At 56.6% G+C, this 17,000-nt stretch overlaps 2 protein-coding genes across 9 annotated transcripts in view; one reads left to right on the top strand and one right to left on the bottom strand.

Moving 5' to 3' along the window:
* Positions 1-6,521, bottom strand: part of SMPD4 (sphingomyelin phosphodiesterase 4) — a 36,100-nt gene extending 29,579 nt beyond the window's left edge. For 3 of the 7 annotated variants that reach the window (XM_074206612.1, XM_074206613.1, XM_074206618.1), the window contains exons 1-2: positions 6,355-6,521; positions 1,515-1,601 (exon numbers count right to left, since the gene is read on the bottom strand). In XM_074206612.1, the coding sequence (XP_074062713.1) occupies positions 1,515-1,601; positions 6,355-6,477 (210 nt within the window). In that variant the 5' untranslated portion in view covers positions 6,478-6,521. Of the gene's footprint in view, positions 1-1,514; positions 1,602-2,641; positions 2,796-3,276; positions 3,682-3,826; positions 3,936-4,162; positions 4,271-6,354 lie in introns of those variants that run through there. The other 4 variants (XM_074206616.1, XM_074206614.1, XM_074206615.1 and 1 more) reach the window with 4 other exon arrangements.
* A 634-nt stretch (positions 6,522-7,155) lies between these two features.
* MZT2B (mitotic spindle organizing protein 2B) lies at positions 7,156-16,693 on the top strand. Of its 2 annotated transcripts, XM_074206611.1 has the most exons (4): positions 7,156-7,385; positions 9,374-9,528; positions 11,743-11,955; positions 16,244-16,693. In XM_074206611.1, exons 1-4 carry the CDS (start codon positions 7,156-7,158, stop codon positions 16,387-16,389), a joined length of 744 nt encoding a protein of 247 aa, XP_074062712.1. In that variant the 3' UTR covers positions 16,390-16,693. The 2 variants fall into 2 exon arrangements, with proteins under 2 accessions (XP_074062712.1, XP_074062711.1); XM_074206610.1 differs by lacking the exon at positions 11,743-11,955 and having other exon boundaries at positions 16,244-16,685.
* Positions 16,694-17,000: the final 307 nt, after the last annotated feature.

The raw sequence follows: 17,000 nt of genomic DNA, 5'->3' as shown, positions 1-17,000 counted from the left end.
GCCCAGGAGGGCAGAAGCAGGGGCAGTATAGGACAGGGCTGGAAAGACTGGCAGCTCCTTGGGGGTCACCCAAAAGCCTTGGTTTTTGCAGGCCTTTGAGAAGTCCAGGGTAGGGCTGGGATAGGAGACCAAAGGGTCATGTTGGGGTTAGTACTGAGGCTTCCTAGAGGAAGGATCTAGTGTTGGTGGTGTGGCCAGTCTAGGCCGGAACCTCACAACCTCACTCAACAGATGCTCAGACAGCTTGAAGTCCCCCCAGCCTGGCAGAACTTGCCCTCAAAGGTGCAAACTTTAAACTCCTGAGGTCACCTCTGTGCCAAGTGGGGGGTGGTCTCCCACAGTCCCCCACCATGCTCTTCCTTGAAAATTGAAAGATGATGCCAGCCCCTAATGATCGTACTTGGGTGACCCGCTTCAGGCCAGATGTTTCCCCTCCCCGGGTCCCCTTTTCTTCACCTCAAAAGAGACAAGCTGAGCACCAGCCCTGGAGGACCTGAGTTCAAATCTGGCCTCAGACACTTAATACCTACTTAGCTGTGTGGCCTTGGGCAAGTCACTTAACCCCATTGCCTTGCAAAAAAAATAAAACAAAAAAAAGGAAAGAGACAGGCTTAGACGTGCTCTGAGGCTTTCTCATTTCCAAATTCAGAGGCCTGAAGTACTTGGAACTACAAATCAACTTAATCCTCAGACCTAGGAAGAGACAGGGTGAGGCAGCCTCATCATTCTCACTTTATAAAGGAGGAAATTCAGGGTCCAGATTACATAGTAAGAAGTGGCAGGGTCAAGATCCCCCACTGAAGTTAACTGACACCTGGCTCCATGCTTTTTTTATATACATATGTTTTTATTTTATTTAAGGAAATGGGGTTAAGTGACTTGCCCAAAGTCACATAGCTAGGCAATTATTAAGTGTCTGAATCTTGATTGCTGAATGCTGGAGCCCTGGAGTCAGGAGGACCTGAGTTCAACTCCAGCCTCAGACAATAATTACTTAGCTGTGTGGCCTTGGGCAAACCACTTAACCCCATCTGCCTTGCAAAAACCTTAAAAAAAAAAAAAATTTATGTATACTACCACCTAGCTGCCCCTACATGCTCTCTTCCAGTAAATCCCCAGATATCAGAAAACCAGAGGAAGTGACTAATGGAGAACCTGGGAGCAGCAGGGGTGGTGTAGTAGAAAGTGAACCAGGCCTAGGGTCTATGACCCCAAGTTCAGATCATGGCGTGAGTGGCCGCCATGTCTCACACTTCACTGCTTGTCATGATGTGGGGTGGTACTGGAAGCTTTGTATGAATTTGTATCAGTCAGCTCTACCAAGTGCTACAGAAATCCTGCAAGAGAGTGAGGGCCACACGGGCCCACCTTGAAAAGGAGGACACCAAGGCTGAGGGGAGTGCCCGTGCTCCACAACCGGGGTCCAGGTTGTCAAGCAAACCAATCACCTTTGCCTTTGGGCAGAAGACTGTGGCCACCTCCACACCCCCTTCCCTCCAGAACTGGACACTTACCAGTAAGAAACTGGGGGGTTGCACGTGGGGAAAAGCCATGCCAGTCTTCCAGGGAGAATATAAAAAGTCTGTCGTCTTAGGAAAGTCCTATGGAATATCAAGAGAAGCACAAAGGTTCAGATCAGAATAAGAACAGCTAGCAAATGTGGAACAAACGTGATCTCCCTGGACCCTGACAACCACTCTGTTCTTATGCCCATGTTCCAGATAAGAAAACTCAGGCAGACAGGGGTGATGTGGTGAGGAAGTGTCTGAGGCTGAACTAAGTGCTCCAGAAGCCAGGCCTGGTGCTGGCTCCCCTCAGTCTCAAGCATGCTACACCGCCAGCAGCTGTAAGGCAGTCACTCTTTCCTGTTGGTCTTGTATCTCTAGGGACTGGCATGGCGACTTGTAGAGAGTAGGCATTGGGCCTTCATAAAAACTGGCTAACTGCCAGTCAGTGTTAGGCACACCCATATCCTGGGGCAGGTGGGCAGAGGGCAGCCACCCAGGCCACCTCCCCAGCCCTCCCTTCCACCGCATAATGCCCTGATTTTCACTGAGGTGCCTTCTCTTCATCAAGGCCAACCTGAGGGATGGGATGGGACGCTAGAAGAGGAGCAGGTTGGGGGGGGGGCTCAAAATGCCCAGGAGGCTTTTGGGGAGGTGTGATGAGAGAGCCAAGGAGAATCAGGAGCAAGAAGCCAAGTGGGATCATGAGGAAGGGGGCCACAAGCATGCTTCCCAAGAGGAGCAAGTGTCTCACAGAAGAGGGTGGTCGGCAGAGTCCGATGCATAGGACTGAGAGGTCAAGGAAGGGGACTGAGAAAGGGCCTTACATAACCAGGAACCACAGGCCACATTTACCAGTCGACAGGAAAGATTGATTTTTCAGAAGGAAGTGTGGCCAAAGGCTGGCTCTGAGGAGGTGGGAGCCCCTTTTGGCAGGGATGTGCCCAAGGGCATCTCTGCTGTGTGTGTGTGTGGGGGGGGACCACCCTTGGTTCCAAAAGGCTGTAAATTCTGGCTTCCAATTCCAGAGTCCAGCTACTACCAGCGAGTGATTCTGCCTCCAACAGTTGGTCCAGTTCAAAGGTCTTCCAAAGCTCCAAGCTTCCAAAATTTGGGATTCTTAAATTGGCCCTTACAAGTGCTACATGATCTGGCCCCAATCTCTCATGTGGGGCCAGCCTGCTTCCATGCCTTTGCTCAATGCCGCTTCCTTCACAGCCAAAGGTGAACACCGCCTCGTCTGAATGTTCTGAATGCTTATGGCCATTCCTCTCTACAGGAGTGCATTTGTCAGATGTGTCCGTTTATCTACCATTCACTGGTCACCAACATCGTGCAAGGACTTGGGTGAGGCTCTGCCAAAGGGCGATGAAGATGAAGACCAAAGACTGGGCCATCAAAGGGGTCAGTCAAAGATTTAGGCAATAGAGAAAAACAGTTTGGGGAGAGCCCACTGTGCCTTCAGGATTGGGAAAACAGAGCAAAGGTATTTTGTGAGGCACTATGTAAGAGAGATCCTCCAAGTGATCAGAGCCATCCCAGGAAGAAGCTGGGAAATGCACATCCTAGATCTTCCAAGGGGTTTTGGTCAGGGCCCTTGAAGGGTCTCCTCCCTCTGTGCTGCTCCCCAGTATCCCAATACTCTACAGTATCTTTGCCCCCAAACCAGCTCCCCTCTTCCAGGCTAGGCCTCCATCTGAAGTCCAGGTTCATCTGCCCTCGTGGATGAAGCAGAGGCTTTTCTAGGTGGGGAGTCGGGAAGCCCCCTCACCAGAACGGACGGGAAACTTCTGGGAAGTCCAGCCAGACAAAGAGACAGAAGGTAGGCTTCAGCATCAACAGGGTTCAAAGAACAGGGGTCAGATCGGGTAGAAGAGCCTGAGACCAATCCAGGCAAAGGGCCACACTTGGGGGGGAGGGGGGCCCAGCCTTTCTCACAGCCGCAGGACTTCCGTGTGCCTCTAAGCAGCAGGAGACCCCCAGCCCCTGATGTCAGTCTCTCTCCCCTGATCCGAACCCCCACACCATCAGGGAAGAAGCCCAGGCTCTGAGGGCTTGCGAGGGCCCTGCGCAGTCCCCCAAGCGGCGGTGCCAGTGCGGTCCACCTGGGCCCCAGAAGGGCCAGGCCAGAAGGGCCCGGGCGAGGCCAGGGCGTTGGCGAGGCCCCCCAACAGCGCGGCCCGGTCCTCTGGGCCTGGCTGCCTCCGGCGGGGGCCCCGCGGGGGACCCCGCCCCCCACTGACGGGGCCGAGACCCCAAGGTGGCCCGCGGCGCGGGGGCGCGGAGGTGGGGGAGGGGCAGGGCCCCCCCAGGAAGGTTACCTCGAGGCCCCGCTTTCTGGCTGGGGAGTCAGGAGCGATCGGGGGTCACGGGGGGAACGTCTGCGCCCCGGCATCAAGCTTCCCCCCGAAAGCCCAAACCCGAAGGAGGCCTGCGGCGGGGCTCGTGGGCTGAAGCCGCGAGAGACCGGGGAAGGGGCGCTCGGGGGCCTCACAATGGGGGGCGGGGGTCGCACCCCGCCCTGGGACGGCCGCGGGGCGAGGTCGCGTCTCCGTAGGCCTACGGCAGGAGGCGGGGCCCCGGATGCACGGCGGGTCAGGGGGCCGGGGGTCCCGGCGGCCCCTCAGACGAGGGGCGCGGCCCTCGGGCTCGCTCACCTGCAGAGCCCGCTCCCGCAGCTTCACCAGCGCCAAACCCGGCCGCCATCCCCAGGAGCCCGGGTCGCCGCCGTCGACGTCATCAGGCCGCGCCGCAGGCCCCGCCTCCCGGGATGGCGGGAAGAGGGCAAGGGCCCGCCACCTGATCCGCGCCTGCGCAGACAGCGCCGCAGCCCTCCTGGGGCTCCCTCTGCGCTTTCCCGCCTCCCACCTCACGCTTGCGCACTGAGACACCTCTCGCCCGCCGGGGAAGAGGGCTGGAGTCCCTCCTGCGCACGCGCACACAGGGCCCCTGGCCGCGCCGCCAAGGGCTGTCCGAGCAGACTCGGCCCCGGCTCCTGGGCGGGGCCCCCCAGGCCCGACCCCCCAGGCCCGCCCCCAGGCCCCCCAGGCCCGCCCCCCCCAGGCCCGCCCCCAGGCCCCCCAGGCCCGCCCCCTCCGGCCCCCCAGGCCCGCCCCCAGGCCCCCCCAGGCCCGCCCCCTCCGGCCCCCCAGGCCCGACCCCCCAGGCCCCCCAGGCCCGACCCCCCAGGCCCGCCCCCTCCGGCCCCCCCAGGCCCGCCCCCAGGCCCCCCAGGCCCGCCCCAGGCCCCCCAGGCCCGCCCCTCCAGTCCCTCCCCCCCAGGCCCGCCCCCAGGCCCCCCCAGGCCCGCCCCCTCCGGCCTCCGGCCCGGGCCTGCGCCTCCCCCGGCGGGGCTGCGCGTGGCGTCCCCCCCCGGCCCGCCCCCTCCGGCCCCCCAGGCCCGCCCCCAGGCCCCCCCAGGCCCGCCCCCAGGCCCCCCAGGCCCGCCCCTCCAGTCCCTCCCCCCCAGGCCCGCCCCCAGGCCCCCCAGGCCCGACCCCCCAGGCCCTCCCCCCAGGCCCGCCCCCCCCAGGCCCGCCCCCAGGCCCCCCAGGCCCGACCCCCCAGGCCCGCCCCCCCAGGCCCGCCCCCAGGCCCCCCAGGCCCGCCCCTCCAGTCCCTCCCCCCCAGGCCCGCCCCCAGGCCCCCCCAGGCCCGCCCCCTCCAGTCCCTCCCCCCCAGGCCCGCCCCCAGGCCCCCCCAGGCCCGCCCCCTCCGGCCTCCGGCCCGGGCCTGCGCCTCCCCCGGCGGGGCTGCGCGTGGCGTCCCCCCCCCCCGGCCCGGCCCGGCTTCCCCGCGGCCTCGCCGGGTCCCAGCCTGGCCCGGGCGGCTCCGGCTCCGCCGCCCCCGGGGCTCCCCGGCCTCCCGGCCTTCGCGGGCGCGAGTGGGGGTGCGCAGGGGCTCCCCGCACCCGGCATCTGTTAGGACGCTGGAGCCCGGCCGAAGCTCCACCCTGGCTCCAAAAGCAGGTCGGGAGCCCAGGCTGGAGGCCCAGAGGCTCTGGGGAAGTAAAGATGGGGGAGACGGCCAGAGGCCACTGCGACCTGCTCTGCCCGGCCCAGGCCCCGCGGGCTCCCTGGAGGCAGCTAACGCCCGGGAGACCTCGGAAAACGCAGGATGCGGAGGAGAGGGGCTCCGGGAGGAGAGAACTGGGTACATCTGGCCTCAAGGGTTGGCCGAGGCAGCCTCAGGAGGCCTGGCGGGGCGGGGAGGAGGCAACCGAGGTCACTCGCCGAGGCAGATCTTGACTCAGTCTGAGGGCCCCATCTCAGGGGGTCACCGGGCGCGTTCCCCATCCAGGGAGTTGCAGAGACCGCGCAGTTGGGGGTGCTGGACTCCCCAGGATCTCTACAAGGGGCTTAACCCGTCATCTCCGTTTGAAGATCTGCTGCTTGGAGCCGGATGGAATGGTCAAGGAGTTTCTCCTGACATCAGTCCTAAACTTGACCCCACCGGGTGAGGCAGTGCTAAAAGTGTTAGACCGCCATGGAGGCCGCATCTCCTCCAAATGCGCTCCCAGACTCCTATCAGCCTGGCAAGCCGCTGACGAGACTTCCTTTCCTCAACTGTAAAACACCCAGCGTGTGCCGCTAGTGGATGCAGCACTACTACTGGTCTTGGAGTCCAGAGGACAGGAGTTTGAGTCCAGCCTCAGACACTTGACACCGACTAGTTCTGTGACCTTGAGCAAGTCACTTAACCCCGTTTGCCTCATATCATAGCCCTCCCCCCATCACCCTGATCCTATCTGGCCCCAGGCCCCAGGTGGCTCTGGAAGAGCAGGTGAGGTCGGTGGCCTTTGCAGCCCCCTCCCACTCAAGTCCAGTCCGTGTGCATGTTGAGGCATCACCTCCCCGAGGGCGAGATCTTCTTGAAGAAGGGAGGACATCACCATCATCATCATCTTCATCATCACTATCACCATCGTCATCATCACCATCATCATCATCACCATCACCATCATCATCATCATCACATCACCATCATCACATCACATCACCATCATCACATCACCATCATCATCATCATCACATCACCATCATCTTCATCTTCATCATCACATCACCATCATCATCATCTTCATCATCACGTCACCATCATCATCATCACATCACCGTCATCATCTTCATCATCACGTCACCATCATCATCATCACATCACCGTCATCATCTTCATCATCACATCACCATCATCATCATCACCCCCACCCAACTCCCAGGGGCGTGCTGAAGATTGGATGAGGCAGAACTTGTAACGCTTGAATCCCCTCTGTCGGGGGAGTCTCCAGGGCAGGCGGCCCCGGCTCCCCGCGGCCCGGCCCGGCTCCCGCCCCCGTCTGTGTGCCAGCTCCCGGCGGGCGGGAGGGAGGCGGTGTTCCCTTCGGACGGGGGCGGGGCCTCGGGAGGGAGCGGCATTAGCCCGCACGGCGCATGCGTGCCCTTGGCCGGCGGGACGGCCCCGCCCTCCCGATCCAGAGCCTGAGCCCCCGGGGGGCCGAGGGCGGGGCCTTCCGCGTGACTGACAGGACCGGCGTGATGTCATGGGTCGAGCCGCCTCCGGGGGCGGGCCCGAGGCCGCCGAGCCGCCTCCGGATTGGGCCCGGCGGCGGGGGCGTGTCCCCGGCAGGACGCGGAGCGCGGGCCGGGCCGGCATGGCGGCGGCGGCGGCGGCGGCGGCGCCGGCGGGCGGGGGCGCGGCAGGCCCGGGGGCCGGGCCCGGAGGGGGCGCCGGGAGCAGCGGGCCGGGCCCGGGCCCCCCGGCGCTGGAGGCCGCGCTGCAGAAGCTGGCGCTGCGGCGGAAGAAGGTGCTGAACGCCGAGGAGGCGGAGCTCTACGAGCTGGCCCTGGCGGCGGGCGGAGCCATCGACCCCGACGTCTTCAAGTGAGCGGCCCGGGGGGCAGTGAAGGCCGCCGAGACCCCCCGAGGGCCCGGCCCGCCCCCCTTCCCGGAAGGCCCGACCCCGGGGAGCGCCCCCTCGTACCCGCCGGGTGGCGGCGGGCCCGGGCCCGGGCAGGGGCGCCTCGGCATTCCCCGGAGGCCGGGAAGCGCCGCAGTGCTCCGGGGAGACTGAGGCCCGGTCCAGGGGGGCCTGGGGGCGTGGCCGGGCAGCCCCTGCCCCCCGGAGCTCGCGCTCCCCCAGCTCCAGCCGCGAGGCTGGGGCGGCCCCCGCCTTCCCGAGCATCCTCCCAGGGCTGAGGGCAGGGAGGGCCCGGCCTGCCCGAAGCCGAGGCCCGGCCGCGATCTCTCTCTCTCTCTCTCTCTCTGTCTCTCTCTGTCTCTCTCTCTCTCTCTCTCTCTCTCTCTCCCTGTCTGTCTCTCTCTGTCTCTCTCTCTCTCTCTCTCTTTTGAATAGAATTTTTTTTAAACTTTTGAAGCTATTTTTTTTATTTTTATTTTTTGCAAGGCAGTGGGGTTAAGTGGCTTGCCCAAGGCCACACAGCTAAGTAATTACTAAGTGTCTGAGACCGGATTTGAACCCAGGTCCTCCTGACTCCAAGGCCGGTGCTTTATCCACTGGGCCACCTAGCCGCCCCTTAAATAGAATTTTAAGAAAAGTTTTTTTCATTTAAGGTGATGGATTTAAGTGACTTGCCCAAGGCCACACAGCTAGGTCATTATTAAGTGTCTGAGATCGGATTTGAACTCAGGTACTCCTGACTCCAGGGCCGGTGCTCTAGCCACTGTGCCACCTCCCTGTCCCAGGGACTCTTCTTGACCCCTGAGTCTGGGTGCCCCCCAGGCCCCCACGCCTGGCAGGGGGAGGGATTGCTCACAGGGCTTAGAGAGCAGTCTCTGGTGCTCCTCCTGTAGAAACCCTGGACTTGAGAAGCCATTTGTTCCAAGAATGTTGTTGCCATTAGAACACAGTAAGTCCGAGTCAGCAAGCATTTATTGAGTGCCCAGTGCATGCCACACACCATGTGAAGTGATGGGACAACCCCACAAGAGGAAATAATTCCTTATCTCCAGGAGCTTAGGAAAAAATCTACATTAAGCCCCTTCGAGAGGGCTAGCAAGAGGTTCAAGGAGAGGGAGCATTGATGAAGTCATGTTTCAAGGTAAAGCGAGAAGGGTCCATCCCCTGTTGCCAGTCTTAGAGGGGCTCCACATTTATTGGGGAGGCACCAGGGAGCCACCAGAGGCTTTCCAGTAAGACGGGGTTATGATCCCATCTGTTAAGTGGGAAGATGATCTTAGCAGCATACACATAGAGGCAGGGACTCTGGGGACAGGCAGACCATTACAAGGTCACCCCTTGTCCCCATTCCAGAGGCTGGTGACTGACAGGCTGATGGGCATCATGCTGGTCTGGGTGTCTCTGGCTGCCGTTTGTCACAGGGATTGAGAAGAAGAGTGAGAAAAGGAATAAAGAAATTATAACAAAATAGTTATAATAACATAATATAAATAAGATAACATGATAGATAAATATATGAGATATATATAAATGTATAAATAGATTAAATAAACATGAAATAGAAATATTCAGGTATATTTATAAATATACAGATAAATGCATAAATATATAAAACAAATATGTAGAAATATACAGATATATACATACACATGCATAGATGTTATATAAGAATATGTTGAAGGGGGCAGCTAAGTGGTGCCATGGAGAGATCATCCAGCCCTGGGAGTCAGGAGGACCTGAGTTCAAATCCAGTCACTTCATAATTGCCTGGCTGTGTGACCTTGGGCAAGTCACTTGACCCTATTGCAAAACAAGCAAAAAAAGAATCTGTAGAAGGAATAAGAATGTAGATACACATACACAGATCTATTTTATGTAAGACATTGTGGAAGGTAAAAGAAGGGTAAGATAAGGTATAAGAATGACTCTGGCTTTGGGTTCTCCCCAACAGGATCTTGGTGGATTTGCTGAAGTTGAACGTGGCCCCACTGGCTGTCTTCCAGATGCTCAAGTCCATGTGTGCAGGGCAGCGGCTGGCCATAGACCCTCCCGGGTCCGAATGCATGGGATCTTCTCTACCACCATCCACCTTGCCTGACACAAGAGGTCAGGACCAGGCCTGTTTCCCTTTGGGGGTTTATGAAAGGATTCAGGTTTGGGGCTGGGGAGGGAGGGGTTAGGTCTTCATTCTATGGGCTGCTCCCTAAGACTCCACATTTCAGCGTCTCCTGTCTCCTTTGGACCTTAAGGAAGCCAACTCCTCTGGTCTTGTTGGCCGGAGAGCCCTTCTTGAGCCTTCCCGTACTTTCTTTAATAAGGTGACCTTGCCTTCTCTTGCCTCCAAGCACCATCGAGGCCATCATTCTCAAACCTGGAGCCTTCTCCTTTTGCCAGGAGGTCATACTCTCTGGGGGCCTTTTCTAGATAAGCCAGCAGTTCTACAGGTCTGATATATGCCAGACTCTCCCCCCACTCCCTCCCCAGGAGGGACTGGGCTTTGGAACTGAGAGCAGAGAAAGCACCAGATCCCCAGTCCTGTCCTGGGGGCCCTCAGCTGCCGGGGGGGGGGCAGGGGGGGAGGTACTTGCCCAAGAATGGCCTGAGCCAGACAGTCACCTCTTCAGATGCAGAAAAGTGTTCTGTGTTGAGGAGTCATATCTACCTCCCTTGGTAATTAAACTTTAATTGAGACACAGTTAACAAAATAAATGAAAGGCTGGCGGGAATCTTTAGGTAGGGATTATTCTATTTGAACTTCCCCTAGGCATGGGGAACTTGCAGCTCCTAGGTCCAATGGGACCTGGTTCCTGGATGGCTAAAAGATGCTTTGATGAAGTCTGAAATTCTGGGATGGGTGCCAGGGGATCTGCTCCAGAGAAAGACTCTCCCAGGAGTGCATTTTGGGCTGGGGTTCAAGAGGTCTGACTTCCTATACCTAAGACTCTGATAAGTGAGTTTGGGCCCTTCCCATCTCCTCCCTGGATCCCAGTTTCCTCACCTGTTAGATGGGGTCTAATCCCTAAGGTGCCTTCAGCTCCAGAGAATCCCAACTCTGAATTTTCCCATGTCTGGAACCTGAAATCTTGGTTTCAGTGGTAGCTCAGTGTATTCTGGCTCCTTTCTGGTCTTCTTGATGATGCTGGTGGGCACTAAACATCCCCAGCAGAATCCCCTTGGAGCAATGGTGGATGGCGGGCCTCACTCCCATGGAAACTCTTGGTTGGCATTTACCCCTGATGAATAAGGCCATGGGACAGGGTCTGAATAAGCCAGTGGTCTTGTTTTAGGACCTTAATCTGAGCTATAACCAGGCTGGGGCCACCAGAGCTCCTCTGACAAGTGCGAACATTAGCGGGGACACAGGCAGCGCCATAGAAACAGCAGAGTTAGCAAGAGTGAGGAAGCTCCCTTTCCAGCTAGGTAAGTTCTTCCCCAAACTGGCCTCTTTGGTTTTCTTCTTTTTTTTTATTTTAAGCAGATCTCTATGCTTATTTCATGACGGCATGACGAGAGAGGCCGGGGAAGCAGAGGGGTGCTAGGCTCCCCACAGAGTCTCAGCAGCTCCTCAGCCCCATCTGGCCCGGGCAGGTTCAGCCCTCCAGGTGTAGTGTTGGTGGCTACAGTTGTTCTCGTCCAGAGAGTGTGGCAGCTTGGACGTGAAGAGGGGTCCCCTTGGGGCCAAGAAGTCTCTCAAACTTTTGAGGCCCTGACTTTCGCCTTTTTTTTCCCATTTTGAACCCATCGTTCAGCCTCTCCAGGGTCAGTTAACTTTGGGGTCTTTCCTCCAGTGGCCTCAGGCACTTTTTACCCCTCCAGTATGATGTATCAACTCTGTTCAGTGGGCCTGCCCTGGTGAGGCCACAGTATCCCGCACTCAGTACCTCCTGGAGGCCCCTCTTTTCTTCACCCCACAAAAACCCTTCTGAGAAAGGGCTAAATTGTTTCTTGGGGACAGTCATCTTAGAGGTGGACCCTACTTTAAGGGACAGAGAAATGGCCCTAGACTTGGCAGATGCACTGCCTCTTCCTACCTGGGAGACTGGGCGAGTCGCTTCCCTCTGGGGCTCTATAAATAACCATTTCGACCAGACCGTCTCTGATCCATGAGCAGACCCGGGGGGGGGGGGGCACAGGCTCACACTCTGTCGAAGCTTTATGGGTTTACTGAAGCCCCCGGGGTCCTCAAGGAAAGCCCGAGGGGCCCTAGGGTTGGCCCCTGCACCCCCTTTGTCCTCCAGGATGTCTTCTGGACTCCCTCTTTCTCCTTCCCGACTGATGCCAGATGTGTTTGCTGTGTTTGTGTCTCTCTCTGAACTCTAGAGGGCTCATTTGCCTCAGCCAAGAACGGCACAAACCCTGTGGCTCCCTCCTTTTCCTCAGCCCTCCGGCCTTCTCCGCGCCAGGCCGCTGCAGCTGCCGCCACTCAGACTGGGCTCGGCAGCCCCGCCACCACCGCCGGCCTTTGCTCGCCTCTCTCTCACAGGGCCCCAGGTTCCTTCCAGTTTTCTTGCTGCCTGTTCTCTCCTTTTACAGGTTGCATTTATTGGTTCCTTTACTGGGGTTGGCGCTGTCTGGTGTTGCCATAGGAACAGAATCAGCACCTCCAGGAAAACCTAGACAGGCTAAGATGTGGGCCAGATGGAGGCAGGTGACAGTCAAGAGAGAGAGATGGGAAAAAACCTCCCAAAGAGAGGATTCCAGGATGGAAAGGGCAGAGAGTCAGTGCTCTAGGCCAGGGAACATAGAGATAGGAGTCTGGGGAGAGGCCAGGGAACACACTGGGGTGAGGCTGGGTTAGCTGGCACACTGAGCCCATGCAGGTAGATCTGGTGAAATGAGGCTGGAGATGGGGGCTACAGAGGCTTCAGTAGCAGAATTTTGTCTTGGAGGCATCCAGAGCCACTGAAGACTTTTGAGTGGAGACGTCAGTGGTCAGATAGCTGGTTGGGAATGTAGTCATTTTGGAGACTGAGGGACACTGGTGGCAGGGAGGTTGCTTCAGGAGGCCAGGAGAGAGGCGGTGACCAAAGCGTTCCTTGTGGCTCCAACACAAGATAGTCTGACTGATGTTCTTTCCCAATCTGAACTGGGAGATCGCTCCTGGCCATCATTGGAGCCAAGAAATCAGGCTCCTTTTCACTGTCTTGCCAGGCAGAGCAGGAGGGAAGAGAAGATCCATCGTCCGGCTTCTCCCAGGGTCTCCAGTCTGTGGCTTTGGGGCTGCCAGGTCCCTGTCACTCCTCTCCCACCCCACCTAGACCTTCCATTCTCCCCTCAGTCATCCCACTCTGGTCCCTAGCCAGCCCCGCTGCTCTAGAGGAAAACCCAGTGTCTACAGTGGCCTCCTCCTCATCTCCCTGTTGTTTCACCTCGAACCTAAGCCAAGAGACAGTGAGAACCAGTTCCATCACCTTCAATCTTGTTCCCAACAGCCCAAACTTTAGCTGTTGAGTTTCCAGAATAAAATTGCCATTCAAAGAATTCTTATAAGCAGAACCCTGTGGCTAAGGGCTTAGGGAAGACCTGGTTTGGGCAAGACATGGTTCTTGCTATGAAGGTGGTTGTGGTTGTGGTTGAGTTGTTTCATTGTAATGGACTCCTCATGACCCCATTTGAGGTTTTCTTGGTAAAGATACTGGAGTGTTTGCCATTTCCTTCTTTGGCTCATTTTACATTTACAGATGAAGAAATTGAGGCAAGCAGAGTGAAGTGGCTTGCCTAAGGTCACATAGCTAGGCAGTGTCTAAGCCTGGATTTGAACTCAGGTCTTCGTGATTCCAAACCTGCCCTGCACTCTTATCTATCCACTGCACCATGAAGTTTATGTTTTAGCAAAGGATTTACTACGAGGCAGAATTAAAATGCTAATTGGAAACCAAGGAGGAGAAGCAAGGGGATGCTCCAGATCCTGGGGGCTTCCTGGAGGAAGTGATGCTCAGTAGTTAGGTTTGGAGGATGAGGGTAAGAGGGAACTTGGCCTTTCTCCTCATGGCCCTCCAGGTATCTGGTGCTAATTGACTAGCAGAAATTTGGGGACCCAGAAGGTCTTTGGGCAGCGGGATCCAGTGACCCAATCTGTGGAGGACAAGTACGGATGGGCGAGGAAGGGAATAGAGGCAGGTAGGAGGTGGTTCAGGGAGGAGGCCTCATCCCAGGGCATCATAGGGAGGAAGGGGACAGCCAAGGCCCAGGGAATGTGGGGGTCATCAGTGACTGGCAAGAGTCATTGGGGAACCAAATGGGGAGGAGGCAGAGACCCAGCTCCACTAGTAGTCTCTTGGTAGGAGGGCTCTGGCCCCATCCCTCTCCCTCCCATGGTGATTCCTCCCAACCAGGGAAGGTTTCAGGGATGGGTCTGGGCACCATTCTTGTGCCAAAGCCAGCCTGGATAAGTTTGCAAGCCTCACCACCAGTGTGACCACAGGGCTATGCTGTTTTTGACCCAAACGGCCCCATCAAGTCATGGCTCCTGGAGCTAGGAGCAGAAGTGACCAGACTGGATGGAATCCCCCAACCTCTGACAGAGAAGAAAGAGACCCCAAAGATAGGAAGTCATGACTGGGGTGTGACCAAGTCAAAAGTGACCCTGCCTTCAGGGAAGCTTGTTTTCCTTGGACCAGGCAATGATTAAGCTTAAGTGCTGAGTGGAGCTACCACATGAAAAGGGAAATGGTCCCTGCCATGGAGCAGCCACGGTCTACCAGGAAGGGTCCAAACTTGGACGGCCACTAGGGGGCATTACAGAATCCATAAGACCCAGGTTCAAATCCAGCTTCAAGATGTACAGCATGACCCTGGACAAGTCACTTCACCTGTGTCTGCCTCTGTTTCCTCACCTGTAAAATACTACTAGTCTTTCCCAACAAAGATGATCATACCATCAGTCAAATGATTGGAGGCATGAGTTGCACATGTATACTTATACTGAAGGGCATGCTGAGCAAGGCAAAACATTCCATCCCAGAACCTGAATTTTAGGGACCAGGGTCTTTGGAGGTGGTCTGGCTACTGCAGCCATCCCCTGACCTTAAATGGTTTCACTTCCTCCCACATCAGGGCCAGGCAAGCACAATCCTGTGCCATGTCATGAAAGTTTAAAGCTACCTGGTCCATCCTAACCTGTTGCTCGATGGGCTAATCATCAGTAGTCTTTCCTCTCAAACCTTCCATCTTTGAGTTGTGATGGCCGCAACTACAATATCTGATTCTTGGCTCCCTGGACGCCGCCAGAAATGTGACGTGAGACCTCTGTCTTGGGGCAAACCATTCCAGGCTCTGCCCTTCACATAGAAAAAAGAACTCTCTCCTGGGGCTCCTGACAGCATCTCCAGGATCTGGCAGGTTACTGCACTGGAGGCCGTGGCGCCCATCTCCACCTCTCCGGATTCAGGGATCTGAACCTTTCAATTGGCTGAGGACAAATGCAGGCTGTTGCCCAGCCCTTTGGATCGGCGCTTGCCTATCTCCGACCCCTGTTCAACTGTTGTTCACATGAAACCCTTCTCCACTCAAAGTTCTCATCACTTCAGTGGGGTGACAGAGTTGGGCAGCTGAAAACAACTGAACCTGTAAAGTGGAGATGATGATGATGAGAGCACTTCCTTCCTCTCCTTGTGAAGTCCAAGGAGAGAACATCTGTGGGCCTGAACACAGCACATCCATGGGTGCTCTAGGACCTCATCACCGCCTCCCATTTTTTAAAATCAGAGGGGAAAAAAATTAGCCCCAGGAATGAAATTAGTAGCTGAGTTAGAATCGAAGTCAAGTTCAAGGATGTGGAGAGAGGAGTGTATGATCTGCAAGCTCCTGCAGAATCTGTAGAGCCCTGGGTTCAAATCCTTAGTTCTCCCTTTTTTCCTACCGACATGAGTGGGGGAGGAGGAAATCCTTGGAAGTCAGAAGAGGGGGAAAGATGGACAAAGGCATCTGGAAGGTGGACTTAGGAATCAGAGCTCGAGAAACAAAATGGAGTGGAAGGGAAAGGAACGAAACATCGGGGGCAATGCCCCAGCGGGCTGACATGTGACAGGAGTGCCACCTATGTGTTGGAGTTGCACTAGATGTCTTCCAAATTAGGATGAATCCTAATCTCAGTGAACAGAAGAAAGGCTCATAACCAGAGCTGCCCTAAATGGATCAGGCAGCCATGAGAGGTAGTGAGCTCCGTCTCTTTGTGGAGGTAGAGGCTGGATAGCCTGCCGATGGTGAGGGCCAGGGTTGGAGCAGCAGGCTCTCCGTCCCCTTACGGCCCGCTTGGTGGGGGTGGCCTAGCCACTGACCCTAGCAGGGTGGATTGAGTGGTCCACATTTTGTTCTAAATAATTCTGGTCCTGTTTTTCTCTGCTGTTGTGAGTAGGCCAGTGCATGACCAATAGAGAGTGTTTTTGTGGCCTGGATGAGAAGGGGCTGGAGGGCAGGTGCCAGGGGAGATGGGGCAGCCCAAGCCCCTCTTAATTGGCCTCAGCCACCATTTCCACCACAAAAACACTCCATCTTGCCCAGGTGCAGCTTGAATGTCTGGCAGCCCTGTGCTCCTGCTGGCAAGCATGTTAGCCTGGGCCTGGGGCGGGGGGGACCGGCTTCTGCTCACCCCCCTACTTGACCCTATAAATGCATCCCCGGCTGTTGTCAGAGAGCTTGTGTTCCTGTGACTTTCTTTGCAAGGGGCTTCCAGGCAACTCTCGATGACAGCCCTGGCTCAGCGGATGGCTTATGTGAAAATGTCTCTGTGTTGAAATGTGCCCAAGGGGGATGTTGGGGGATGACGCGCAGTAAGAATTCGCATGGTGACCCTAACGGCAAACCTTCTGTGTCCCCTCAGGGAGGAACAAGAGCAGTGGGGCAGCCGTGCTGGGGGAGCGTGGTGGGCGAGAAGGATCGAGCCAGCGGATGCCCAGGCAGCCTAGTGCCAGCCGGCTGCCCAAGGGGGGCGGCACAGGGAAGAGCCCCACGCGGAGCAGTAACTGAGAAGGCAGGAGGGGGGCCTCACACTGGCCCCAAAATACTTAAGGATGAGAATCTAGCAAAAATAGTCATGGAGATGCCCAGAAGACAAGGGGCAGCATTGGGGTAACAGGAGAAATGTGTGTTGGTCCCATCTCCTTTGCTGATAATAAACCATGTTTTGAAACAGGCACTCATTTTCAAGTGGCACTGACTTCATTAATTCATGTGGCTTAAAACAAGTGTTTCAGTGGAATGAACTATTTTAATGTTAAACATATAATGTTAATAAAATGTTATTTTGTTTCTTCCGATCACATGCAAAGAGTTTTCGACAGTCACCCTTTTGCCCACTTTGAGTTCCACATTGTTCTACCTCCCTCCCCTTCCCATGGTGTGATCATCTGATAGGGGTTATACATGTGCAATCATAGTTAATGTATTTCCGTAAGGAGGCAGTTGTAGTACCTGATACAGAAGTCCTGGATTCAAATCCTACCATTGTGACCTCAGGCAAGTGACTTGCCCATTGAGCCACCTTTCGCTTATATGTAAAATGAGAAGGCTGGAGTAGGTGCCCACCGAGCTCCCTTCCCACTTTAAGTCTGTGAACACTCGGTAGACAGGAACAGAGT

This window comes from Macrotis lagotis, chromosome X (assembly GCF_037893015.1).
Source record: "Macrotis lagotis isolate mMagLag1 chromosome X, bilby.v1.9.chrom.fasta, whole genome shotgun sequence".
In the NCBI taxonomy this organism is placed as follows: Eukaryota; Metazoa; Chordata; class Mammalia; order Peramelemorphia; family Peramelidae; genus Macrotis; species Macrotis lagotis.
This window is presented reverse-complemented; position numbering and strand designations above follow the sequence as displayed.

What these genes read in the sequence shown, in the direction of transcription:
- MZT2B (XM_074206611.1), top strand. Translation starts at nt 7,156, where the DNA reads ATGGCGGCGGCGGCGGCGGCGGCGGCGCCGGCGGGCGGGGGCGCGGCA. An exon ending in ATCGACCCCGACGTCTTCAA is followed by an intron (nt 7,386 to 9,373) that starts GTGAGCGGCCCG and finishes TCTCCCCAACAG; the next exon opens with GATCTTGGTGGATTTGCTGA. An exon ending in CACCTTGCCTGACACAAGAG is followed by an intron (nt 9,529 to 11,742) that starts GTCAGGACCAGG and finishes TCTGAACTCTAG; the next exon opens with AGGGCTCATTTGCCTCAGCC.